At 39.0% G+C, this 26,611-nt stretch overlaps 1 protein-coding gene across 1 annotated transcript in view; it reads left to right on the plus strand.

The window, feature by feature from the left end:
- Positions 1-26,611, plus strand: part of hdgfl2 (HDGF like 2) — an 82,264-nt gene that overhangs the window by 24,188 nt on the left and 31,465 nt on the right. Inside the window, exons 2-8 of the mRNA XM_063032237.1 lie at positions 11,536-11,612; positions 13,729-13,867; positions 16,602-16,748; positions 19,940-20,059; positions 20,528-20,599; positions 23,737-23,890; positions 25,105-25,183. Coding sequence (XP_062888307.1) covers positions 11,536-11,612; positions 13,729-13,867; positions 16,602-16,748; positions 19,940-20,059; positions 20,528-20,599; positions 23,737-23,890; positions 25,105-25,183 — 788 coding nt within the window. The remainder of the gene's footprint in view (positions 1-11,535; positions 11,613-13,728; positions 13,868-16,601; positions 16,749-19,939; positions 20,060-20,527; positions 20,600-23,736; positions 23,891-25,104; positions 25,184-26,611) is intronic.

Below are 26,611 nucleotides of genomic sequence, written 5' to 3' on the forward strand. Positions count from 1 at the left end.
GGCAATGCTCAGACATTCTCTTCAATTCCGCCATGTATACTGAGACGGAATTCCCTTCTTTTTGATTCCACTTATGAAACCTAAGGCGTTCTGTAATCAACAACTGTTTCAGTTTTAAGTGTTCCTGCATTACTTTGACAATATCAGCAAAATTAATTTCTTTTGGTTTGGTTGGAGCAATCAGACTTCAAAGCTAAGTGTATGCCTTTAAACCCAATACACTCAGAAACCTTGGTACTGGTTTCTCATTGGCTATTTCATTTGCTTTAAAATATTGTTCAATTAGCTCAGTATACGTGAGACAGTTATCTGTTGTGTAATCAAACTCTTCAATCTTTCTGATGTAACCAGCCATTTTTTAAAAAATGATTATTATCACCTGGTGCTCACCCTTTATGAACCTGTAAATTCTTCCATTTTCTGAAAAAAAAACTTGCTTCTTTTCCCTTCCAAAGACCGTCCTGCACATGCTGGGCTGCTTTTTTTTTTGCTTGCCGTTCCTTGCTGCTTTTTTTTAAAGTAAAGATGTTTTGCTGTACTTCAGGTCAGTAGCCATCTCGGGTACATTTTAAAAATGCCTTGTTGCCATTGTTAAGTTTTGTAACTTCAAAACATTAAACTAATTCAAAGACTTGGGAGTCTGAAATGTGAGTCTTAGTTTGTTCTTTACTTTAAGCGAGGTACGCACATATCACTTGGTGGCATCATGACCTATGCAGTTCATGTATTTGTACATGCCTACAATTCGCAATGAATTATTTAAATAAGCAAGAATGCTTAATCTATATATATATACAAGATTACTTGTACAACAATAGTGTTTGAAGATAACTTTAAGGCACAATTTGGAAGATGGTGGTGTATGTTTCATTTTTGAGAGGGTCTGCAGTAATTTAAAACCTAGTACAGAACAAGAATACCCTTCAACTCAATGCCTCTGCTAATCATATGCCAAAGTAGTTGTATCTGTCTGAACATTATCTATATCCCTCCATTCTGCATATGTTCACATACTTGTTCAAATACAGTGGATTCTGTTTAATTGGGGCAGATGCTTATTCGGACAATTCTTAAAGAACAAAATCTTGTTGAGAAAATAGCTGGGATTCCCTTCATGAAAAAAATCTGCAGATGCTGGAAATCCAAGCAGCACACACAATACTGGAGGAACTCAGCAGGCCAGACAGCATTCCCTTCAATTATTTGGGACACTATGCTGCTTAATTGAGGCAAGAGAATGTTGCTGAACATTTTCTAACTAGTGTTAGGTACGTGCATTTGTATGCCATTAAGTACAATACTGCTTTAAGGGAACAGTTTTTAAATAACATTATGGACAAAAGTCATGAGAAATAAACAGCATGATAATTCGGAACTGCTTTGCTCACTGCAGTTTCAGGCATTCGGGCTTGGAGATGCCAGAAACGGTCGAGAGTGAAAATGAAATAATTTCACCACTTCAGGTTAGGAACTACGAAGAATGAAAATGAAGATTTGGAGGATGTAATCATCAACAGCATTGGTTGAATGCAGTCTATTATATGCACTAAGTGTCAGCGCTGATTTTGTTCATTTATAGTCAAATGATCGCTATGTGGATGAATTTCCTCTGTCAATAAGCATTAGGTACTAATACGTAGCTTTATAGCACTGTAGTAGTATTGGTAGTGTTCTAATTTGTTCTGTAATTCATTGAAATAATTAATTTGTTACTCAGTTTGATTTTTTTATACCGTTTTTAACTATTTACGTGAAACTTTGGCTAACTGGGGCAGCCGCTTGATGTAGCTGTGAGGGTTTGTATATAAAATAAACTTTATCCATCGATTCTTTCTTGGATCCCAAGGAGCAATTGCAATTCAGAGTTTTGCCAAGCAAAACTGTAGTTCATAACTTTTGGTAATACAGATTGGCTACATGTAGGAACTTAAGGCAGAACCTATGGGGGTCAAAGGTAAAAAGATGCACTCTAGTTGACAGAATCGTGGATGGTGAGGGAGGTAAACAGGACTAAGATTGGTAAGCTGATTGAGTAGTGTCATAGCAATAACATTGCATGCAACATCATCAAAACAAAGGACCTGATTGTAGACTCCAGGGAGGGGAAGCATTCTGACTGATTGCATCATGGCCTGGTATGGAAGCTGTGATGCACAGAGGCTACAGAGTGTGGTAACTTGAACAGTTCCATCATGTGTGCAACTCTCCCCACCAAGGATGTCTAGAAGAAGTGATGTATCTTAGGAATGCTACATCTGTGCCATGCCCTCTTATGCTGCCATCAGCTGGAGGTACAGGAGCTTTGAAGACCCACACTTAAAAGTATTAACCGTGGTATCTTTCTCACTGCCATCAGGTTCTTGAACTGACCTGAAAAACTCCAATTCTGTCTCTGACTATATTTCCCCCAACCTGTAGTGATGTCTTGTTTAGTTTTATTCTGTAAGTTATGAATAGTGTTATTTATGACATTTCTAATGTACTGTGCTGCATCTGCACAAAATAATTTTCCTGGTATTTATACCCTGGGTGTGCATACCGATGGCAATAAACTAACTTTATACACCTGTTGCCTCTATAGTTGCTGCTGATGCACTGAATTGTCCAGCATTGTTTTGTTTCAGATGCTAACACCTGCACTTTATTTTGTCTGTTGTTATTTCTTTGCTTTATGCTGTAAATCTCTATCTTTCTATTTATACTCTTAACAAGAGCACTTGCATACAGTTAGATATGTTTCCATATTTAAATATATTTTAAAGTATGCTGTGTTTGTGTACTGCTTTGCAGAGTGTGCAACAAGCTTTGGTTTAACAGTTCCTGCAGTTGCAGCTTCAGGCAACATCTGTGGTCAAACCTGAAACCTGCACTTTTTAAAAAAAAAACTTTGCCTTTTGATTTATACTTTTCCTGTTTCCTCCTGTTATTGTTGTAGCTCACTGTTTAAATGCAGAGACAAAGCAATCCACAGTAAACCACTAGCATTGGCAATTTCCAGTCACAGATGCAAAATTTTGGAAGTTGGTCGCCAATTATAATTTCAGGATGCAGGCATGTTTGTATATTTATTGAAACATGTCAACATATGTAGGTGCCAAAATATTTCTAATTTGTATTTTGTTTTTGCAACTGGGACTTCTGCTGAAGTATATGTATGCAAACTGAATGAATGTTGTTCTTGTGCTAAATATCGTGGGTGCTGGTGTTCTTTAGAACTGATAGATTTGCCTACATGCAGAGAATGAGGTCTCTACCTTATCAGTTAAACCCATGTGAAGAATACATAACTATACCTGATCTAATGAAATGTTGGATTGTAGGCTCCCAGGTGGAATATGGGGAATAAAACAACAGTAATTCTGTCATCCACATCTTTTCTTTTCTGCCCCCATCTATTCTGTTTGTCTATCCCATGCACATTCTTCCCATTGTTTCCATCTGCCCACCATGCCTCCCTTTATTTGGTTCAATTTTTCATCTTCCTATTTCATAATCTGCAGCTCTTTCTTGTCTCCACTTATCACTTCTTTGGCTATCTCCACCCTTCTCTCCTCCACCTGACTCAATCAGCCAATCAACTGCTCCCCGCCTGGATCTGCCAGGCACTTGCCAGCTTTCTCCCTTCTCCTCCCCCTTACCTCTGTTTATAGTTATCTCCCTCGTTCAGTCTAGATGAAGGATCTTGACTGACTGTTTCCCTCCATAGATGCTACCTGAATTATTGAGTTTCTCTATCATATCACTTTTGTTTGCTCCAGATTTCACCTCTATAGTTTATTGTCTCTTCATTTTAGAAAATTGTTGAAAATGTACTTGGTTGAAGCTCACTCTGAGTCTTTTTATGTATAAATAAATCCCATGTAGAGTGACTTTACTTAAAAAAAACAGTTTAACCTATTAGTCTTTTGACAGCTCGACTGAAGATTGCCAGTTATTCTATTTTTCTATCCTGTTTTCACAGCTGTAATGTTTTTCTTTCCAGATTCCAACAACTATTGAAATACAGATGACCCCGAGGTTATGTCTATTTGGGTATTGGAAATTTTGGCCTATAAGAATTCACAAATGACTACCTTAAAACTTTGAGATGTGGAATAAAATTCATTCTGATTGAATTTATGTAGGTGCAAGAATGAAAACTTTTTTTCATCTCTCATTTTCTGATACTTGCACAGATGATGCTGCTTCATATGATGGAAGATTGTAGTATGGGCTGTTGTCTAGGAGAACACCAGCGCCCTCCATTCTTGTAATACAAGCCAATGTCTTGAGCTGAAATAAGCCTGTGATCTTGAGAGGAGACCTACTTGCATGAGGTTGTTGTGATTCTAAAGGCTGATTTATACTTGGCGTCAAATGTACGCCACAGGTACAGCGTAGCTGCGTACCCTATGCCGTACTCTACGCTGAACCCTACGCCATAGCCTAACGCGCACCTCTCCCAAAATGTAACTGCGCATCACGGCGATGCAGCCACAACTGTGATTGGTCCGCTTGGTAGCATTGCATTTCCTCCTACACTGCAATAGCTTCCCATTAGGCGACTGAAGGGCAGGGAAGGAACTCTGGCTGCAATGCTTTCCATAAAGCTTTACAGACCTCCGAAATTATGGAGGACCCTGTGCTTGACGCCATTTTGTAGCTAGCTGCTACAGCCTGTTGACTTCCAGCTGAAGCTAAAACTCGAATGGTGATTGCCAGTGTCTGAGTATACTGTGCGTACACTGATGTGAAATAAATGGTTGGAGATGATGAACCAAATCGTCAAATCTACCTGCTGACATCGGAAAATATTTGAAATGCACTTCCTCGTCCATGTCTCTCAGTGGCTGGACAAGCACAGAAAATTCACCCTCCTTCAGTTTCAGTCACCATTGTTTGAAGTTCGAGTTTCTTCGTGTTGAGTTTCAACACGAAGAAACTCAACACAGTGGCATAGAAACCCTACCGTCAACTAGCGTTTGGCGGTGAATTGCAGAGAGACGCAGACACACCAACACACAAGTATAAATGCTCACAACGGTGTAGCCCATTTGCGTAGACTAGGGTGTAAGCTAGTACGCACAAGTATAAATCAGCCTTTAGGCTGTCACTGTTTTTGTGCTTATGACATCTAGTTAGGAAGTGAGGCAGTTCTAGTCCAGTAGTAGCTCTGCAAGGTAAAAGCCCATGCATTTCTTTTTGCTGTAAGCTAATTTACTGAAGGGTTACTTGGGCAAGGCCAACATTGAATTCAACATTTGGTCACTAGGATTGATTTGAGCAATTTTTCACTTTTTTTGTCAGGTGTGTGGCAATGTTATGCCTTCGGAGCTGGAGAACAAATCTATAATGTCACACTTGGGATGTTGTTGGGTTCCATGGCTTTTGTGTATCACACATAATCAATCATGTTGACTGCGGACTGGCTTTTGTGAGGGTAGGGATTTCTAGAGACTGAGGTACATAAACAGTGTGGTATTTTTGGCTGAAATTGGCTGTATTTGTTTCACTCTCCTTTGCCTTTTCCTATTTTTCAGCAACATGAATTATCCATGGGGCCTCTTATTAGATTTTTTAATTCACAGTTTGATATACCAGGATTATAGATCAGGGGTCCCCAACCTTTTTTTGCAACGCGGACCGGTTTATTATCGATAATGTTCTTGCAGACCGGCCGACCCCGCGGGGGAGGGTGGGGTAGGGTTGCCAACGGTCAAGAGTAGCAGTCAAATATGTTGTTTACCCCAGGAGAAACTACAATGACCATGAAGCCTTGCGCGGGCACCAGTGCGCATGCGTGTACGTGCTGATTTTTTCTACAAATTGTTTTTGGCGATTCTGTTCGGGGGGGTGTTAATCGTGACCCAAATATAGGTGATAAGTGGCTAATACACTCAATTTCGTTTCTAAAAGGGTTTATCTAACGAGTTTAATAGTAAATACACAGCGCATATTTTCCTCGCATGAATATAGTGATAAGTCAATTATCAGGGGAGGACAGGGGAGCTTGAATTAAGTGTTGAACGAACTTCCATTAGAAGTGATAGAGGCAGGTTCGATATTATCATTTAAAGAAAAATTGGATAGGTATGTGGACAGGAAAGGAATGGAGGGTTGTGGGCTGAGTGCAGGTCGGTGGGACTAGGTGAGAGTAGTGTTCGGCACAGACTAGAAGGGCAGAGATGGTCTGTTTCCGTGCTGTAATTGTTATATAAGTCACTTATAAGTCAATAGCATCATAACATTTTAAGTAACATTTGGATATTAAACACACAGGACATATTTTCCCCGTATGAACATATAAAATCATTGCAACACACCAATATCGCTGAATCAGTGGGAGCCCTGGGCTTGTTTCCCTGCAACAAGACGGTCCTATCGAAGGGTGATGGGAGACAGCGATACTCGAGTGGGTTCCTTATGTCCAGTCTATTCTGCAATTTAGTTTTCGTTGCATTCATTGCAGAGATATGTTGGAAATGGAAGCAACGTTTTCAGTGCTTTCGTGGCTATCTCAGGATATTCAGCCTTGACTTTGATCCAGAGTGCCGGCAGAAATGTTATGTCAAACATGCTTTTCAGCCTGCCGTCATTTGCAAGCTCGAGGAGTTGATCTCCTTCCCGTGCTGACATGGATGACGCGCGGGTAATGACCTCGCATGCGTTCAAGTTCAACAGTGGCCGTGACAGGGAATGAGGAAAGGTGCAGCTTACTCATATCGCCAAATCATATCGTTTCCTCGCGGCCCGGTAGCACATGCTTTGCGGCCTGGTACCGGTCCGCGGCCCAGTGGTTGGGGACCGCTGTTATAGATCATTGATTTGGTCCCTTCAGTAGTGCGTTATTTGCTCTATCTAAAAATGCTATTGTTTGTTTAGCATGCATATAGTTTTCTGTTGGAGCTGCACCAAGTTTTTTTTTTAAACTTAATGTTTCTCCTTGCCTGCTTCTTAATATTGAAACTGTTTCCCCTACTTGGCTTGATCATCTTCGTAAGAGTGTAGGATATATCAGGGTACACAGTGCAGATTTTAATGCTAATGATGGTCACTTTTGAATTGCTAATCTATTACAAATTTTATCTGGTTTTAGACTGGTGGTAACTATATAATATGAAGGGTGAAAATAAGATTGTTTTTCATGGGCATAGTAACCTGTGCTCTGTACTGCTTACAAAGCTTTTGATTATCAATTGTAATTTTCACTTAAACAGCTTTTAAAAGCTTTAAAACTTTTTTTTTGACAAATCGCTGAAGGATGACCTATAGCTAATAATCCTGAAGTGTTTTATGCCAATACTGTTGTAGAAGGCTGCTTTACAAGCTCAGAATGTGAAGGACAAAACTCAGCAGTTTCTTTTTGTGTTGGTACCACTTTTTTGTTTATCCTTTTTATTGCATGGGTTGTGCTACTAAACCACTCCTGCATGGCAAATGTTGCAGTTTCTGACCCAAAGTATATTTTGTCCTTTCATCTCCAGCAGTGACTGGTGACGAGGAACGTTGACTAATCGCCAAGATAGGAAGATGCGGAGTAGTATATTTGGAATTGAAACTGAGATATTTGGATACTAAAGGAAAAAGAAGTTAAAGTCTGATGAAGGACTCTCTGTAGAGTCAAACCTGGTAGGGTAGCCTGGCCACACAATATCCCAAGCTGTGAACTCATGGAATGCGTGCACACGAGTTCACTGATGTCTTCACGGACATATTCGACTCTTCACTCATGCAGGCTGCTGTCCCCACATATTTCAAATCAACCACCATCCCTGTACCAAAGAACTCTGCACCTATAGAACAATATGAGTACCACCTGATGGCATTGATTCCAATCACCATGAAGTGCTTTGAACAGCTGATAATGGCACATATCACAAACTCTGTTCCTGGATACTCACCAATATGCTTACCAACAGAACTGCTCTGCAACAGATGCCGTAGAACCTGTTATGCATCTGGTGTTGACATATCTAGAAAACGAAGACACTCTCGTCGGACTGCTGTTTCTGGATTTCAGTTGAGCATTCAGCACTACTGTCCCACAGACTTTGCTGAACAAATTCCTACTCCTTGGTCTAAATATATCACTGTGCAACGAACAGACCTCAGGTCGTCAGGAGCACAACCACTGCTCCCTCCATATCATCCTCAACATGGGTCTCTTTCCCCCCAGGGCTGTCCGCCGAGCTCATTCTGTACAGTCTGCTCACACGCAACAGCAGGGTCAAACAGCCGAGCAATTTCAACTTCAAGTTCGCCCATGACACGTCTACATGTCCTTGCATATATTTAAGGCGGAAGTTGATCATTTCCTAATTGGTCAGGGCATCAACGTATATGGTGAGAAGGCAGGTGTATGGGATTAAGTGGGAGCCAGGATCAGCAATGATGGAATGGTGGAGTGTACTCGATTGGCTGAATGGCCTAATTCTGCTCCTGTGTCTTGTGGTCTAACAACAATGAGTCAGGCTACAGAGAGGAGGTGGAAGAGCTCAAGGCCTGACGCCAGGCAAATAACCTCTTCCTTATTGTCAACAAGAAAAAGGAGTTGTTTATTGACTTGAGGAGCACTCTCACCACTCACACCCACCTTTCCATTGGTAGCACAGCTGTGGAACTTGCAAGCTCTTTCAAACTCCTGGGAGTGCACAGCATACAATAACCTCCCATGGTCCCAGAACACATCATACACAATTAAGAAAGCTCATCAATGCTGATAATCTACTTTCTAGGAAGTTGATGAGAGCTGGATTTTGCACATCCATACTCACACTGTTCTACAGATGCGCAGTGGAGAGCATCCTGACAAGCTGCATCACTATTTGGTGTGGAAATTGCACTGTGGTGGATAGGAAGGCAAAACTCAGTGCATCAGTGATCCCGGCCTACCTGTCATTGAGGACATATATACGGAAAGGTGCTGGAAAAGGGCCCGTAACATCATGAAGAATCCCACCCACCCTGCTCATGGACTATTTGTCCCTTTCCCACCAGGGAGAAGGCTACATTGCATTCACACCAGGACCGCTGGATTGGAAAAAAAATAGCTACTTTCCCCAAGCAGTGAGACTAATCAACACCACCCACTGACCTGCCTCTCGACACCCTCAACCCCCATTACTATATCATTTCCTGTCGGTCACCTGATGTACAGACATTCCTGTGCCTAGTGTCACTTTGATTGTCTGCCCTTAAATCTATGTATATAAAATAACTTGTGTAGTTATATTCATTGTTTTTTTTCTGTTATTGTGTTCTTTGTCTTCTGTGTTTATATTTGTGATCAACCAGATTCAGATTAACAATTATTTTGTTTGTCTTTGTGTACAGAAAATGACATGAAATAATCTTGACTCTTCGATTTCTTGAAATGTGCTTGAGTACATGATTGGCAAAGAATTTATTAAATTAAAATAGATTAGAGGGACCATAAAATCTGATCCTACTACAGGGGATTCAGGTTAATTGTGACACATCAGGACAAGTACATTTTGGCCCAATTAAACAGCTGCCCAATTAGATGAAGTTTCAACGAAATAGTTAAAAAGGTATTTTAAAAAAAAAGGCTAACTACTGTTTAACTGAGTAACAAATTATGTATTTAAATGAAATACAGACCAAACCAGAACACTACCAATGCTACTATAAAACTGTATATTAGTTCCTAATAGTTATCCACAGAGGAATTTATCCAGTGTATGCTGCGGTGTATGGAGCCTTGTCTTCATTCTGGGGCAGCTCATTCACATTTGGTCCTCATGGGACACTCAGTGCCCACCTGTGGCTCCAGGCATGTGACAGTGGTCACGCCCTCGTACACTGCTTCGACAGGTGAGGGTAGCCAGTGGGTCACATGTTCCAGTGAGACGGGGACATGTTTGTCCTAGCATGTGAAGTCAGAATTGGCCGACTGGGCAGATGAGATCAAGACTGAGATCCAAAAGCCAAGAAGATGGTTCTGCAATGTTTCGAAGAGTCAAGGGCTTGATGAGGCACAGAAGAAGTCAGGGTCATCCACTGCAACCAGGGAAGGCCCCAGCTTGTGATGACTACTCGTGCCACTGGACCTAAACTTTGAGGTCAAAAGAGTAGAACTGCCTCAGTGCAACAACTTTTCCACTTTAAAATAAATTCTGCTGCGCAGGTGTCACTGTCATTGTTGAATACGATGGACAACCAACATGCTGCTGTGTTCTTTTGATTGATTGTAAATGAATAAAATTAAAAAGTTCAAAAAATTCAAAATAAAATTTATTTTTGGAGTACATGCATGTCACCCTGAGATTCTTATTCTATGGGCATACTCAGCAAATCTATAGAAGAGTAATGGTAAACAGGATCGGCAAACATTAGGAATTGTAAACTGTAAACGAGCTGTGCAAATGCAGATAATAAATAGCAATAAATAACAAACATGAAGTAACAAGATAAAATTAGCACAGGCACCTAGTGCAGATTACGGACTGCCATCATACAATGCTATCGATAATTACATCCTCCAAATTTTAATTTTCATTGTAATGTTCAAGATGATTATTGATACCTTTTAAATTCTTCATAATCCCTAACTAGTTGAAATAGTGAAATCGGTTCGTTTTTACTCCCCACCATTTCTGACATCTCCAAATCTGAATCCTTGAAACTGCGGTGAACAGAATAATTCTAAATGATCTTACTGCTTATTATTCGCCAACTATCAGTGATAAAAATCAATGCTTTTTGAATAAAAACACATGCATTGATGCTATTTTAAAAATTGTTTGCTCTAAGCACAGTGTAGTGTCTAATGCCACATAGATTCATGCAACTGACGCTAGTTAGAAACTGCTTGGCAACAGTATCTTGTCCCGATTAAGCAGTGTAGCGTCCCACATAAATGAAGGGAATCACACCCATTTTCTTGATTATTTTTTGTTCTTAAAGAGTTGTTCCAAATAAGCGGCTGCCGTGATTAACTGATGTTCCAATTAACTGGAATCCACAGTATTTCTCATGACTTTAGGAGGTTTCCTTGTCCTTAATCTCATGGAACCTACTTTATGTTGAGCATTCCTCAAGGTCACCTCCTATTGTCCATCTAAATTTGGATTTGCCTCCTTTCCCTTCCTGTATCTTCTTTTGACTAGGTTTGGACTCAGTTCCTTGGGATAGAACCTCATGAATGAATAGTGGTGAATCTTGTAACCTGCACTTTCTAGAGTTGCTGCAGGCCTGAGCAAATTACCTATCTGTGTTTATGGATCAAGGGTAAATAATGATAAAATGGGGGTTCAAAGAAGAATATTGTATAGAAGTTAGTATTGAAAACGGAGTAAGTTCAGCCATATGCTTAGTCAACTTAAACAATGATGATTGGCAGATTCAGAAAGGTTTGTTTCCTGATTATTGATATCTATACAATTTGCAAGTTGCAATACCCATTGAAAAAATCATTGAGCATGTATATTTGACACATTCTTTTAAGAAGAAAGAAAGATCTGTTGGAAAATTATTACATTTTGTGTTTGTGACTGAATCATAACCATGAAGTATGTTAATTCTATATTGTTTCAGATCGATGACGTTGCTGAGGGAGCAGTGAAACCACCATCAAATAAATACCCGATTTTCTTCTATGGTACTCATGAAACGTATGTAATTCTGCCTTTTCTTTACGACAATTGATTTATGATCAGTTAGGATATTTTGTTGGTGAAGCTGGATTTGTTAGCCAGTATATTCCTCCATTTCCCACCATCCATCCATGAAAGTTTTTCACTATTGTGTTGCTCTGTATATGGGAATGAGTAATTGTATTGCCATATTTTAGCAGGAGTTCATCTAGTCAGTATTAGTGTAGATTCTAAAAAGGTGATATTTTGTGTTTAAAGAAATAATTGTAAAATATTTCATAATAAGTATACATTCATTGGCCACTTTATTAGGTACACTTGTGCACTTGCTTGATAAATGCAAATATCTAATCAGACAATTGTGTGGTAGCCTAAATGCATGCAGACATGGTCAAGAGGTTCAGTTGTTGTTCAGACCAAACATCAGAATGGGGAAGGAATGTGACCTAAGTGACTCTGACTGTGGAATGATTGTTGGTGCCAGACGGTGTGATTTGAATATCTCAAACTGCTGATCTCCTGGGATTTTCATGCACAACAGTTTTTAGAGTTTACATAGAAAGAACAAAAAAAAAATTCTGGTGAATGGCAGTTCTGTGGGAGAAAACATATTGTTAATTAACGAGATCAGAGGAGAATGGCCAGACCTGTTCAAGCTGGCAGGAATAAGACAATATCTTAAATAACAACGTGATACAGTAGTGGTGTGCAGAAGAGCACTTCTGAACACAACATGTTGATCCTTGTAGTGGACGGACTATAGCAGCAGAAGGCCACACCAGCTTCCACTCCTGTGCCTAATAAAGTGGCCAGTGAGTCCATATCCCCATTTATTATGATTATCCAAATTCAAGTTCTTAATGCACATTAATAAAACTTAACTTCTTAAAGCTACTGTACACTTGCCCCCATTCTGAAGAGGACTTTCACTACTAATTAGTGTTTCGTCTTGTTTAGTCAGTTTTCTAGCCACACTGCATCAGCTTTTTCATTCAATAGCCTTCAATCTCAATGGCAAGCCCATGATGTGTCACTTTATAAAATACTTTTTAAAAGTGTATGTACATCGTAAGGATTGCATTTCTCTCATTAGAAAAGTTCCATATTGTTGGTAGGCTCATTTTTGTAATGTATTATCCAAAAAAAACAGTAATGGTGATTAAAGCAACATACATCAAAGTTGCTGGTGAACGCAGCAGGCCAAGCAGCATCTATAGGAAGAGGCGCAGTCGACGTTTCAGGCCGAGACCCTTCGTCAGGACTAACTGAAGGAAGAGTGAGTAAGGGATTTGAAAGCTGGGGGGGGAGGGGAGATGCTTTCAAATCCCTTACTCACTCTTCCTTCAGTTAGTCCTGACGAAGGGTCTCGGCCTGAAATGTCGACTGCGCCTCTTCCTATAGATGCTGCTTGGCCTGCGTTCACCAGCAACTTTGATGTATGTTGCTTGAATTTCCAGCATCTGCAGAATTCCTGTTGTTTGAGTAATGGTGATTATGATGTTTTGAGAATATTCATCGTTGCACCCTTTTTTTAAATAAAAGAAAGCAAGGGTGTATTATTTCCACATTCTAGTCCTTCCGTCAACACCGTTGAACCTATAGTTGTTGAGAAGATTATGACCTTGCATCTTCCCTTTCATCATCAATCTGGAATATATCTTTCTTCGACTAGGTGACTTATCCACCTTAAGTACAGATAATCTTTCTAATGCCACCAATTAATCAAGTTTCACACTAATCAGAGCCTCAATTGCTTTCATTTTGCTCGTATTCTAGAAGCATCTTCTATCTTTTTACTTCTCCCTCACTACACTGTATTTGGGCCAAAGTGAAACTTTTGATTCCAATTTATTCAAGCATGATGTGTTCCTATTCCATTTGAAATGGCCCTTCTTTTTATCTTGGAATTTTCAATATCTTATTTCAATCCTATTGTAAACCTTTGATTATGATTGCTGTTTCAAAGCTAGAAAGGTTACCTGTGAGAAAACACTCCCTGACGTGTAGTTAAGATTGTATTCTCTCATCTTTTTTAAAAATCCTTAATAATCAAGGTCCCATGTATAATGTTGAAAGTTCACATGTTATATTTAGTAATTGTATAATCGACATTTCTTTTATTTTGGTTGCCTAGAGCATTTTTGGGTCCAAAAGATATTTTCCTTTTTGAAAAATACAAAGACAAATACGGAAAGCCAAACAAAAGGAAAGGATTCAATGAAGGATTGTGGGAAATACAAAACAACCCAAACGTCAGTTTTACTGCACCACTGGTGAGTTGAGCATTTGTCATATTTGGTATTTAATTGCAGAGTGTCAAACTATATTTATGGTAATACTCTGTCTGATACTGAGTGATATTAAACTAATGTGTATTTCAGTGATGGTCAGCAATTTTCTTCTGAGGAGAAATGTATGATTTAAGTCTTGGGAGGCTTTTACTTGTATAACAATGATAATTGTGAATATAGATAGATGACTTGCGCAAACTAAATATTTTGGTTTGTGATAAGAAATACTGCAGTGCTTATGCAGGCAGTTGAAATAATTTTAGAATTAGTTTTTTTAATATTTTCTTTAAAATGTATACTCTACTTTTAATGTATAGAAGATCAGAAACAAGTCAAAACTTTTGTTCCTCTAGAACACCAGTTGGCAAGGAGACTTTGGGTGTAACAAGAACTTCATGGGTAAAGCGTAAATTTGGTCTCCTGAGTCAGGTGCTGTAAGAGTTAATTGGAGTCTTGTCATTTGACAAGGAATGAAGTAGTCATTATTTTGGATTGAAAACTGGATAAGGTTTTTTTTAAAATAATGTTGCTCTTTTGGTCAAGACCATGTATACGAGTTCAAGTAGATATCTACAAATACTAAGATCTTTTACAGAATTTAAAAAAAATTAGAATGTGGTTTGATTGAGCATATGGGTTTGACCTTCTGGACTGAAGAGTGAATATGTAAAATATTTTTGTCAATGAATCGTAGATCCAGTTGAGTACAATAATTCCTTGTGCTTACTTAAAAAGACCCTGAACTAAATGTTGAAATAGTTTCCTTATAAAAAGGAGAATGTACTATCTGCCCTCTGTTAATTTCATGCTCACCTTGGGGAGTAATCTTTACAGATTTAAGAAAGGAATAAAACGGGTAAGTACTCGATGCTCAGGTGGGCAGCATCTGTAGAAAGAGATTGTCCTGTTCTCTGATCTTTGAGCTCTGTGACCATTCCCTCACTTCAAAGCTTAGTCTTGTATTTTGGTGGTGTTCCAATGTGTTCCCAGGAAGGAGAACTCAAATGGAATTGAAATCAACTCTAAAAGGAATAATCATTGCATTTTATACAAGATGCGTTGCTGTGCTGAGAACGTGTTGCAGACCCCTGTATTTTCCACTGCTATGATGAGAACCTGGTATTATGCTCAGTATTCTGCTGGTACTCCCACAACAATGAAATGGTGAAAGTGATCTTGTGCTGTGTGGAGTGAGCCACAGAGGCATCATTCATCAACAGCCTTTTGGGGGCTGGTGTTCGATATGATGGAGTTGAGTGGGCTGGAGTGATCCACTCTGGCTGACACAATGACTGTAATCCTTGGGACTGCCCCTGCTGTTCCACATATTTGACCCCCAGATTCTGTGTTTTGCTCATCTCCTGTTTATGATGATGAAACCTGCTGTCTTCGCCACTCTTCTCTGTGCGAGCAAGCTCATGTTCAGTGAGATGTACCAAGATAGTAATTAATCCTTGCTTCCTCCAGAGATCCTTACCATGGCAAATGCTGATCTTTAGCCAATTTAATTTGCTTTACATAATATCAAGAAATGGCTGGGAGCACAGACCACAGCATAATTTGTAGGACCAGTATCCATTCTAACTAAAATCCTAAAAGTTTTGTGCTCCAGAAGTTGAAACCTCATTGTCATTCAACCATACAAAGGAATACAGCCAAAAAGCAGCATTCCTCTGGGGCCAGGGTGCAAAGCAGAGTACCAACAGTCGCACACAGCACGTGTAGCATATATAATTATGATAACAGAAAAACATAGTTACAGAAAATATCATATTAATATAGCCCAAATCCCTGAGTGCCATGGTCTGTAGATTGATGGTGCATTGATATTGTCTTGGAGTGACATTTCTGCAAGAATCCAACCCAGCACCATTGAGAGGGGCCAGCCCCCAACCCAATACGGAATCCAGTGGCACACAGCTAACTCTAATGTCTCCTTCGCTGGCGACTGCAACAGGCAACTTCGAGGCATTAGGGCCTTAGCCACGTAACAACTCACTGTTAGTCTTTCCGATGAACTAGTGAATCGTACTCGTAGTACTCTACGTTACCAGTGTTCAACAGGGTCTTGCGACCATTTCTACCATTTGTTGGATTGTGCACCACCTGGGTGGCTGAATCAGGCAGGTTACAACACGGTGCACAGTGAGTTCAGCTACAACACTATCCAGGAATCAGCTGCACCTCTATTCCAATAAAGCTAAAACTCTGTCCTGTGGTATGTCCTGTGCATGACAAGGCAGGACAAATCCAAGCTGCAAATTACTGCACAATCAATCTAAATTCAATCATCAGCTAAATAAGCATAAGCAGTCCTTACTTTCCATTACCCACCTTGTCAGTACCCAGGGTCGTCTTTGCTCCAGAGCTTACCAGTTTTGGTCCAAACATGGGTCAGAGCCTGATTTCAAAGAAAGCTGCCCATAACATTAAGGCAGTATTTGACTGAGCATGGTAGCAAGGACCCTGGTAAAACTGTCCACGATCATCAAGGAGAAAGCAGTCCAGTGGTAGATAAATGCCTCACAAGAAGGAAGTTGATGGAGTAAGGAGGCACATTATGCTTTGCTACATTTTAAAGAACTATATTAAAACAAGCTGTTTGCTTATGCTAGATTTTGGATTTTTCCTTGGAAAAGAAATAAATAACATTGGCTTTAATTTCCTTTGTGCAAAAGTTCAGAAGCTGATTTGACATCTGCTTTACCACGTTTAGCCATCAAGCTCATCTGACAGTGAAGTTCCAGAAAATGAAGCACTCCCAGGGAGTGGTGTAGAAGAGGACAAACAAGTGAGTGATGAGGAATCTGACAAAGACAGCATTGAACAGAGTGGCATCAAGAGGAAACCTGTCCTTCCAAAGGTAAAGCCTTAGTAATTTACTGGTGTGTCAGATTTGTTTTTATTCCCTCTTCCAAATATCTGTCATCATTATCTTAGCTGGTTTTGCTGCTATCCACCATTTTGTTATTCCCTTCTTTCCTGTGAGTGGTGATTCATGCTACTATTCATACACATGAATACAAATAGGATTTGTTAAACTCAAAAGATAACTAACTGTCATATTTATAAACCCCTCAACACATCTGACCTTGAGGGTACACTCTGAAAAATGGATTCTCACTATCCATATCTTGGTCAGTTTCCGTGTCATCTTTGTAACTCTTCTGTCATTATAGTCCTGCCAATCTTCTTTCTAATATGTGTATACAATGTCTTGTGATTCTCTCTCATTCTACTTGCCAAGGATATTTCACAAATTCTTTTAGCCCTCTTGATCCCCTGTTTAAGTTTTTTTCTTGCTGCTTTTTACATTCCTCAAAGACCGATCCAGTTTCAGCCTCCTAAGCTTTATATTTGCTGCTTGATTCTTTTTGACTAAATTTGTAATCTCATCTTGTCATCCAAGATTCCCAAATCTTGCCATTCTTGTCTTTCTTCCTTATAGAAATATTTTGGTCCTGAGTTCTGACCAACTTGTTTTTAAATAATTTTCACATGTCAGATGTGGATTTACCCAATAGCAGCTGCTCCCAATTTGCTCTCCTGCATAATATAATTGTCATTAGCCTTTCTCCAATTTACCACTTTTCTCCATGGTTCAGTCTCATCCTTCTCCACAACCATCTGAAAATTTATAGAGTTCTGATCACTGTTCCCAAAATTATGTTCCTATTGAAACACTGATCACCTGGCCAGATTCATTTTCCTATACAAGGTCAAATATGACCCCTTCCCTGTTTGAACAATAAACACACTGTCGCGAAAGCCTTTTGAATGCACCTAACAACAAATTTTATCTTGTCTTAAGCATCCCAATCATGAGAAATGGCATCTGTACATCTGCCCTATCAAGTTGCTTTGAAATTTTATGTTTCAATGAAATCACACCTAAATCATCACTTCCCTCTGGTGTTCCTCCCCCTTTTTATTTCTTCCATGACCTTCTGTCTTTTTTTTATCAGTTTACTTCCTAGCTCTTTACTTCATCCCCACCCTATTCAGGTTTCACCTTTCACCTTGTGTTTCTCTCTTCCCCCCCCCATTTTGAATCTACTCCTCAGCCCCCCCTCCCCCCCCACCATCCTTCTGAAGGGTTTTGGCCCAAAATGCCAACTGTACTCTTTTCCTAGATATTGCCTGGCCTGCTGAATTCCTTCAGCATTTTGTGTGTAGTGTTCTCTCCCTCTTTTCCTTTTGTTAAAGCCAGTAAGAGTGCTTTGGGGGCAGGGCTACTGCACTCCTGCTAGTTATGGCTCAGTTGTCTCTCAGACCTCTCCACCAAACCCGAGGGTGCAGAGAGCCAGCAAATCGACACCCTCTGTCTGACTCAGTTAAATACGTGCAGCGTTATACCTGGTCTTGCAAAATCCCGTCAGTATTTCAAAGGCCTGAATAATAAAGCCAGAGTGACCATTGACATTTTAAGATTATAAATCATTACTTTGAAGTTCTAAATGTAAAAGTTTGAGTACAGCCACTTTCATGTAGAACAGTATATGCAGGACCATTCTATTTCCCTTGGTGTTGAATATAAATGTTTTTGACTGATGTATTGCTTAAGGATTTTGGCATAATAGTGGGGCTGTAGAATAAAGGCAGTCGTGTTCCTTAGAATCGTTTACAACAAGAAATAGACCCAGGAAAATGCGGGAAATGGCCTGTCTGATAAAGGTTGGCATTTTTTTTAATACAGTTTACTTTATCAGAAAATGGAAGACCAACTGGTTAACGGAACCAAAAGAGTACAGTGTGTGAGAATGCCTTGTATACCAAATAAATTTACAAGAAAAATATAGCAGAATTTTACAAAACACTTTTTTAAAGAAAAGAACCTGAAAAACAGTGAAAAATTGCTTGCTGCATAGCACCTTCTAAGTGGCGCTGTGGGATAAGCAAGGTTAAACAAGGAAGATATCTAAGATCCACTTGGAAGTGGCGGTGTCAGTAGGAAAGTAAAGAGACTTTGAAGTCCAGAGCTTTTGAGACCAATAGTGTAGTGACTAATTTTGTGAATACTCCAGAATTGGAATAGTGCTGAAATCTCTTTAAATCTTCAGAATGAAAGTGGCTTCAGAGATGTGAACTTTATTAACATTTGAGTTTTCGCTGAACTGGGAATCAACATGGGTCACTAAACTTGAAAGAGTAGGTGAATCCCCATAATTTTAGATATTATCATTAAAGTTTGAATGAGCTTGATTTTACAGAGAGTGGTCAAGTAGATGGACATTTAGAATAAACATGATATCATGCTTCAAAGGTAAAGATTAGAATTTCAACAGCAGTTCATTAAAGCAGCATGATAAATAAAAGTTAGATGGAGATGATTTAAATAGTGAAGCTGGTATTGCATTTGAAGATTTTAATTAGTAAAACAAGTTTGAAGAGAATTTGAAAATTCAGTGGGAAGAGGAAAATATGATAATGAGTTTAACTGTATGTTTAAGTTTATGATCTGATTTTAGATCGAGAGCAATTAAGATGTACATCTTGAAGGCAAAGTCTATATATAAATGGTACAAGTTGTATGGACTTTAACGATAGCTGAATAATTATTATTAAATTTTAAATTTAAAATGTGCCATCACCACTCAAATTTTGTGAATCTTCTATTGATCTTCTAATAGTATTGCATGCTATGCTGTATTAAGATCCAATGAACTCCATGCAAAAGGAAAAGAGCAGTGTTAGTAATTGTTAGAAGAATTATGTTGGTAGAATGGTTGGTGGTATAGTGGCATTGGTACTGGACTTTGATGTGGATGGTCCTGAGTTCAATTCTGGCTGGGTCCCAACCTGGGCAGAAGAAGGGCCTGGCAATCTGCTTGTGTATCTTGCCATGAAAGCCCTGTGGACAACGACTCTATCCACACGGTTGCCATGAGTCGGCAACGACTCAATAGCACTCAGCAACAGCATAATATACTTGTGACTCTTTCCAGCTTTTTGTCAATCAAAGTTATTTTTTTATAGATGTTACATTCCAACAATCTACAAACATTCTGATCAGAGGAAGAAAAAACTTACTTTTGCCACATTCTAACTTTGTAGCGACCTGCTCCAAAACGTGCTCGCAAATCGAGTGATGAAGAGGAAGAGGAAAGTGGTTCCAACTCGCTTGAGGAGAATTCTGAAGCAAGTTCCTCAGAATCTGAGAAAAACAGTGACCAAGTAAGTATAAATACAGTAAACACCAATTCTTTGGAGAAAAAAAGTTACTCTACTGTTTCCATTCGTGTTCCTTTGGTAATTTTGTGATCTTCTTGCCAAGCAACAACCATCCCATCTCACGTGTAAGGCTCTTGTGCTAACTCGTTTGAATTTATCTGCTGTGTAGCCAATCCAGATGAATTTGAAAAAACGCAGGGAAAAAAAATAGTTCATCTTTGACCTCTTCTGGGGTAATACTTGATTACCTTTGGCTGAATCTGGCATTTCTGAATTACCAATTTTAACTGCTATCCTACGGTTCAGGAAATTGTCAAAGTAGTACAAAAGCCAGTACTGATGAACTATTCATTTATAAATGCATATATTATTATTGTGATGAATGGACACTTGATATTGTCAGCAAAGCAGCTGCGAAAAATATTTAGATAGTTGGCATTATAAATTTTTCTTTCTCATTTTTTAAATTAGGAATTCACACTAGAAAAGAAAGTTACTTCTAGAACACCTCGGCGCGGTCCTGCAGCTGGAAGAAAGAAAAAGGTAAATGAGCCTTAGAAATTTGGGATGTTACTGTCTATGTGAAAGAATAACTGTCTTAATATCAGATAGGGAAAATGACAAATTTAATAATGATCTAAAGGTTATTATTTCTCTTCACCTGCTTTGGTTCTGAAATCTAAGGTGAAATCTATGATGAGAAATTTCACATCTTGTGTGGAATGTGCTTATTTGCCCATTTACCAGTGCATTTACGAAAGTCTGTATTTCTGCATATACGTAGGCAAAGCAGCAGGGAAATTTCTACTGACCTTGCACTAGTTACACCAACAGTCTGGCGACTCTTTCCTGAAAGTAATAAGTTTTAACTTCAATCATCTTGATTCATTAGCCACTTTTTTCAATATGTAAACTAAATTTACTGTGTAACTGAATACACTAAAGTAGTCTGAATGGCCTTGAGTTCCCATAATTCCTATACAAGCATAATAAATAACTTGTGAAGAATACCAGCATTTATTTTGTTCTACTGTATATCTGCCACTTGAAAATCTAATAGCACCTAAAACTTATAGCACTTTGCTGTTTGCTGCTGCACGTTGTAAAAGAAACTTGTTAACTTTAGGGCATTTGAATATGGGGTTTGTATTGCTGAAGGTTGGAGAGGCTAAAAAGTAAGTCTGTGGATTAAAATTGGGCATTGGGATAAGAATTGACTGTAGTGGTGATGGAAGAAGGACCACAATTGGGACGGAGTCCTATGATCAGTTGATGGAAAGTGGGACTAAGACTCAAGATTCAAGACTAAAGACTCAAGACAGAAAAAGCCAGCAGCTTCAAGGAGACTTGACATTTTTTGTAGGGTAGGTTAGAATTTTTGGAAAAGGGAAACCATATTCTTTACTTCCCATCAAAAGTATAACACTCTAGTCCATGCAGCATATTGATTTTGTGTATGGTGTTGGTGTCATTTTTTTTTACCTTGATCTGAATTTCTAATCCCGTGTCCAATATAGAGCTAAAACTTTACATCTGCCAAAATGCAAACTGTTTCCATATGTTGTCCTTGCCTTGTTATCCTGACTTGGCCAGTGCCCTTTGTGACTCGCCATCTTGATCTTGTCTATGTACAAACCCCATTTCCAGAAAAGTTGGGATATTTTCCAAAATGCAATAAAAACAAAAACCTGTGATATGTTAATTCACGTGAACCTTTATTTAACTGACAAAAGTACAAAGAAAAGATTTTCAATAGTCTTACTGACCAACTTAATTGTATTTTGTAAACATACACAAATTTAGAATTTGATGGCTTTGCAACACACTCAACAAAAGTTGGGACAGAGGCATGTTTACCATTGTGTTACATCACCTTTCCTTTTAATAACACTTTTTAATCGTTTTGGAACTGAGGATACTAATTGTAGTAGATTTGCAATTGGAAATTTTGTCCATTCTTGCTTGATATAAGACTTCAGCTGCTGAACAGTCCGTGGTCTCCGTTGACTGATCCTCCTCTTCATGATGCGCCATACATTTTCAATAGGAGATAGATCTGGACTGGCAGCAGGCCAGTCAAGCACATGCACTCTGTGTCTACAAAGCCACGCTGTTGTAGCCCGTGCAGAATGTGGTCTGGCATTGTCCTGCTGAAATAAGCATGGACGTCCCGGGAAGAGACGTCGCCTTGATAGCAACGTATGTCTCTCTAAAATCCTAATATATGCCTTAGAGTCAATGGTACCTTCACACATATGCAACTCACCCATGCCGTGGGCACTGATGCACCCCCATACCATCACAGATGCTGGCTTTTGCACCTTGCGCTGATAACAATCTGGATGGTCGTTTTCATCTTTGGCACGGAGAACTCGACGCCTGTTTTTTCTGAAAACTAGCTGAAATGTGAACTCATCTGACCACAGCACACGGTTCCACAGTCTTTTGGTCCATCTGAGATGAGCTCAGGCCCAGAGAACTCGCCAGTGTTTCTGCATAGAGTTGATGTATGGCTTCCTCCTTGAGTAATACAGTTTCAAGTTGCATTTCTGGATGCAGCGATCGACTGAGTTGAGTGACAATGGTTTTCTGAAGTACTCCCAAGTCTAGGTGGCTATAATTGTCACAGTAGCATGATGGTTTCTCAGGCAGTGCCGCCTGAGGGCTCGTAGATCACGCGCATTCAACAGTGGTTTCTGACCTTGCCCTTTACTCACTGAGATGTCTCTGAATTCTCTGAATCTTTTCACAATATTATGTACTGTAGATGTTGAAAGACCTAAATTCTCTGCAATCTTGCATTGCGAAATGTTCCTTTTGAACTGACTAACAATTCTCTCACGAATTTTGGCACAAAGGGGTGAGCCACGACCCATCCTTGCTTGCAAAGACTGAGCCTTTGATGGATTCTACTTTTATCCCCAGTCATGATACCTCACCTGCTACCAATTAGCCTGCTTAATGTGGAGTCTTCCAAACCGGTGTTACTTGAATATCTTGTGCACTTTGCAATCTTATTTTAACTCTGTCCCAACTTTTGTTGAGTGTGTTGTAGCCATCAAATCCTAAATTTGTGTATGTTTACAAAATACAATTAAGTTAGTCAGTGGAACTATTGAAAATCTTTTCTTTGTACTTTTGTCAGTTAAATAAAGGTTCACATGAATTAACACATCACAGATTTTTGTTTTTATTGCATTTTGGAAAACATCCCAACTTTTCTGGAAATGGGGTTTGTAATACCCTATTTTTCAGAATTGTTTGTTTCCCTTAAATCTGTCATTCCTGTAGGTTGCCGATTACTATCAAACACATTCAAAATCTTTAGTTAGTAATTCATGTGCATTCCTGCTCTAACCTTTTTCTGTAACTACCTCATATATGTCCTCATTCTTTCCCTTTCTTGTTGTTTGTTTTCTCCTATGCACATCCCATCAATCTGTCCCTCAATTTCATCATCAGTGACTGAGCCTTATTGGAGTTGAACTCTCTTTATATTGCATTCCTCTACACTCGTTAGGATTTTCTTAAAGCTGTTTGATTTCTCTCTGAAGTGCCTTGGGATATTTATTAGTTAAAGTAAATATCAGTTATTTATGAGTGATTTGTAAGAGTTCCTGTTTTTAAAATATATTAAAAGGCTAGGTATCTTTAATTTTCTTTTGTAATTTTTTTTCTAGAAGTATGATTCTGAGGAGGAACAGGAGAATAACGAGGATGAAGAGAAAGAGAAGAAGCATATAGAAATGAAGGAAGATGATGACGATGATGACTACAAGAAAGAATCTGACTCTGACGACTCCATAAAGAAACCTGTTAGAGGTAGAAAACCAGGTACCACAATGAATGTTAATATGTTTTACATTCACTGCCATTGTGTTAACTTAATATTGATGAGGTGGACCATCTATCAGGTTTAGTTGTTCCATAATGGTTGGTTGGAGTGTGCTAGGAAATGCCAGCCATTTTATGCTGAGCCACCCTGTTAGAGGAAGTTTACCCTGTTGTGTAAAAGCAAGAGTAATGAATTCTCTGAAATTATTACCTTAATAATATCCTGGTAGTTCTCCAAAGTTGGATTCCTTGTGAAGCCTGGCAACAGAGCACAAATTGCTGAAATTCTTCAGCAGAACCAGAATTTGGTTTAATATCACTGGCATTTGTCATGAAATGTGTTGTTTTCTGGTAGCAGTACATTGCAATGCATAATAAGAATTTATATTAAAAAAAAGCTACAATTGGAAATGTATTTTACAAATTAGTAGTGTAAAAAGGGATTTTTTAAAAAGAAGAGAAATTACTGGGGTAGATTACATAGGTTCATTGTCCATTCAGAAATCTGATGCTAGAGGGCAAGAAACTGTTCCTTAGAAAGTGTCTTCAGGCTTCTGCATCTCCTCCAATGAGATGAGTACTGTAACTGCTGAATTTGTGCCAGACTAGACCTTCTGTGGGAACAGTGAGACAATTGTTTCAAATAAACAAACTGCTGCAAGGGAGGAAGCAAGTATAAGATCATTTTTGCAGTTTTTGATTTATCAAGTTTGTAATGTTTTTGTGTTCTTAATTAACTTTAAAAGCTATTGCTTGATTGATTTCTAATGACTTTAGAATGTCTCTGCAGGTCTTTACATATAGAAATACTAAAAATTCTAACAGTTGGCAAAGCATTGCACTACAATTTATCCAGCTGTCAACTTTCCTATCCATCAACATTAGGGGATCCTCAAAAGCTAAATCTCCATCCAGTTCATCCATGTCTCAGTAGAGACAGTGAGTGATTCGTTGCTGTCAGAAGTTCTGGCACATTAGTGTAACTGCTTTTGAATTCCGTCATAAATATCAGAATTCATATCCTATCTATATTACAGAAGTTAAATAAAACAAAGCTCATTAATGGATTATGTACGGCTGTACTTAGTTTGGAAATATCTGCAACATTTTAAAGATTCTAATGTCAGTATATGAAGTAAATATTTAATGCTTAATCTAGATAACAATATGCACAAGTCTAATTACTTCAGACATTATCTTTTCCTTCTCTTTAGCAGCTCAAAAGAAGACTCCTAAACCAAGAGGAAGGAAGCCGAAAGTTGAGAGGTTACCCTCTGTCTCCAGCAGCCTCAGGTTAGTATAATGACCAAGAACACACAGGATAGTGTGCAAACCTAACATATTTATTAATTCTTACTAACCTATGTGCAAAATGACATAATACATATATAATAAGATGGAACTATATTTTGTATAATATAAAATTTAACTATAAATACATATTAGGTTTGGTAGAGCAAAACAGCAGGATACTGGCCCTTTGGCCTAATGAGGTTGCTAAGGTGTCCACCCAGTCAGTCCCAATATCCTGCATTTGACTCCTATCCCACTAAGCCCCAGCTATCCAAGTGCTGCTTAAATGATACTATTTTACCTGCCTCAACCACTTTTTGTAGCACATTTCATATACTCACTATCCTCTGTGGAAAAGTTGCCCCTTGGGTCCTTTTTAAATCTTTCCCCTCTCATTTTAAATCTCTGCTCCCTAGTTCTGGTATCTCCTATCCTGGGGCAAAAAGACTTCTCCATTCCCCTTATCAATGCCTCAACTAATTTTAAAGATTCCTATAAGGTCACCCTCATTCTACGTTACAAGAAGTAATAACCTAGCCTAGCCAACTAATTCAGGCTCTTTAGTCCTGGCAACATTCTCTTGCGTCTTTCTGAACTCTTTCCAGTTTAGCATCCCTTTCCTATAAAAGGGTGACTAGAACTGTACACAGTATTCCAAGTGCAGTTTCACCAATGACTTGTACAACTGCAGCATAATGTCCCAATTCCCATACTTTGACCGATGAAGGCCAGCGTGCTAAACTTGCAACAAAGCTTGCGCATGTAGCCTTAGGTCCCTCTGTTCCATCGCAGTCTAGTGCCCTAAGTTGGTTTGACTAACCAAAGTGCATCATCTTACACTTAATTTGCATTACGTGGCCCACTTCCTTAACTGATCAAGATCCCCTTATAATCTACAGTAACTTTCTTCACTATCAACAGCACCACCTAATATAGTGTCATCTGCAAGCCTTGTGTATTTGCAGCCAAGTCATTCATATAAATGATGAATAACAAAGGTCCCACCAATAGTTACTGGCCTCCATTCCAAGCAACAACTGTCACCACCACAGTCTCTTTCACACCTCCAAGTCAATTTAGAATCTACATAACTAGCTCTCTCTGGATTTCATGGGACCCAACCTTCCAGACTAGGCAGTGCCTTGTTGAAGGCCTTGTTGAAGTTCAAATAGACTATGTCTGCTGCCCTACTCTCATCTATCTTTTTAGTTACTTCTTCAAAAATAAATTATTTTAAGAAGTTGGTCAAGCACGATTCCCATGCACAAAGCTATGCTGACTCCTCCTAATTGGACTCTGTAAATCCATGGTAGATCCTGGCCCTCAGAATTCCCTCCAGTAACTTCCCCACTACTCATCTCAGGTTGACTGGTCTGTAGTTTCCTTGCTTGTCCTTGATACCCTTTTTAAACAATGGAACAGTATTAT

Source organism: Mobula hypostoma, chromosome 24 (assembly GCF_963921235.1).
Source record: "Mobula hypostoma chromosome 24, sMobHyp1.1, whole genome shotgun sequence".
Taxonomy (NCBI): domain Eukaryota; kingdom Metazoa; phylum Chordata; class Chondrichthyes; order Myliobatiformes; family Myliobatidae; genus Mobula; species Mobula hypostoma.